At 51.2% G+C, this 1591-nt stretch overlaps 1 gene segment (V, D, J or C); it reads left to right on the plus strand.

Moving 5' to 3' along the window:
• Positions 1-588: 588 nt before the first annotated feature.
• On the plus strand, positions 589-1204 carry LOC116882709. The segment is given in 2 exon segments: positions 589-724; positions 837-1204. Coding segments are annotated over 2 exon segments (492 nt in total).
• Positions 1205-1591: the final 387 nt, after the last annotated feature.

Here is a 1591-nt window from a genome sequence, read left to right on the forward strand (position 1 = left end):
CTACTCACAACCTGTAGACAAGTGCTCTCCATCTCCTCAGTGCTTGTGCTGGAAACTCCAGAGGAGTCACATTAACAAGGGGCCATGTGTCCATGGGGACCTGTCATTGCACTGAACTTCATCCTGATCTAAGGGGAAGTTGTGCAGAGAAACCGTTTGAGTTCTGATCCATGAGAGCTATGGACAGACTCACTCTGAGGTTCTGAGTTCAGCATAAAGTCTGTCCTATGATGATGGGAAGACACATAAGGGGAGGCCCTGCCTGGCTCTAATGCAGTAGACAATGGTCAGTGTAGTGGGAATGCCACTCTCTGATGAGGTCTGGTCAACATATCACACAAGGATGTGTCTGAATCTGGACACCAAGGGGTGTTTGTGTCCCATTTATCAGGGCTCAGAGGTGATCAGATGTGGGACCTGCCACTGGGCCCTGACTGTGTCTGGGTTCACAGCTGGAATATCCCCAGCCCTGGCCCCACACAGACCTTCCTCTGCCCCCACCCATGACATCTTCAGGCAGATGGACTTGACCCATGACCAGCGAGGGTTCAGAGAGCTGGGAGTCTTATTTACATAAATGGGCCCACCCACTCTCACAAGATGAAGAGGGAGAGAGAACTGAGGAGGCTCTGCTCAGCTGTGGGGCCACAGAAGGCAGGGTCGGTGATGACCTCCACCATGGCCTGGTCCCCTCTCCTCCTCACACTCCTCGTTCACTGCACAGGTGACTGGATGTGGGTATAGGGGAAGGGTCCCTAGGAGGACATGTGAGGTACGTTTTCTCCTCTTGTCTGCAGACCACAACTTCACCCTTTCTGTGTCTCTCCCCCTTGCAGGATCCTGGGCCCAGTCTGTGCTGACTCAGCCACCTTCCATGTCTGGGACACTGGGCCAGAGGGTCACCATCTCCTGCACTGGAAGCAGCAACAATATTGGAGGTTATGTTGTAAGCTGGCAACAACAGCTCCCAGGAACAGCCCCCAGAACCATTATCTATGCTAATACCAATCGACCTTCAGGGGTTCCAGATCGATTCTCTGGCTCCAAATCTGGCAGCACCGCTACCCTGACCATCACTGGGCTCCAGCCTGAGGATGAGGCCGAGTATTACTGTGTAACATGGGACAATAGTCTCAGAGCTCACACAGTATCACAGGTCTGTGAGGAAGTGAGACAAAAACCTACTTACCCATTTGCAAAGTGAATGAGCACCCCAGAGGCTGCCTGCTTAGTCTCCCCCTGTGATTTTCCTTATTTTTTCATTGACACCCTGGCCCAGGTTGATCCTGGGGCACCCCTTGGGAATGGTGGCTGCGTCTCTCCTTTCTGCCCTCACAGTCAATCAGAGGAGCTCAATCTTAGACAAAGGGCCTCAAAAGAAATAGAAAGTTTTTCCTCATGAGTTGGAGCAATTTACTTCTAAGCTAGTGTACATTCATTTATCATCTTCTGATCTTTCAGTAAATGAAACTCTTTCAGGTCATGAGGCCAGCATGGTCCCTCGGCACTGCTCCTCCTGTAGCTCTCTGTGCAGCTGGCATCATTACTGGTTTAGCTTTAACCAGATGACCAGTTCTGGTTAGTATTTGAT

Source organism: Lontra canadensis, unplaced genomic scaffold (genome assembly GCF_010015895.1).
Source record: "Lontra canadensis isolate GAN:19392208 unplaced genomic scaffold, GSC_riverotter_1.0 scaffold87, whole genome shotgun sequence".
Classification (NCBI taxonomy): Eukaryota; Metazoa; Chordata; class Mammalia; order Carnivora; family Mustelidae; genus Lontra; species Lontra canadensis.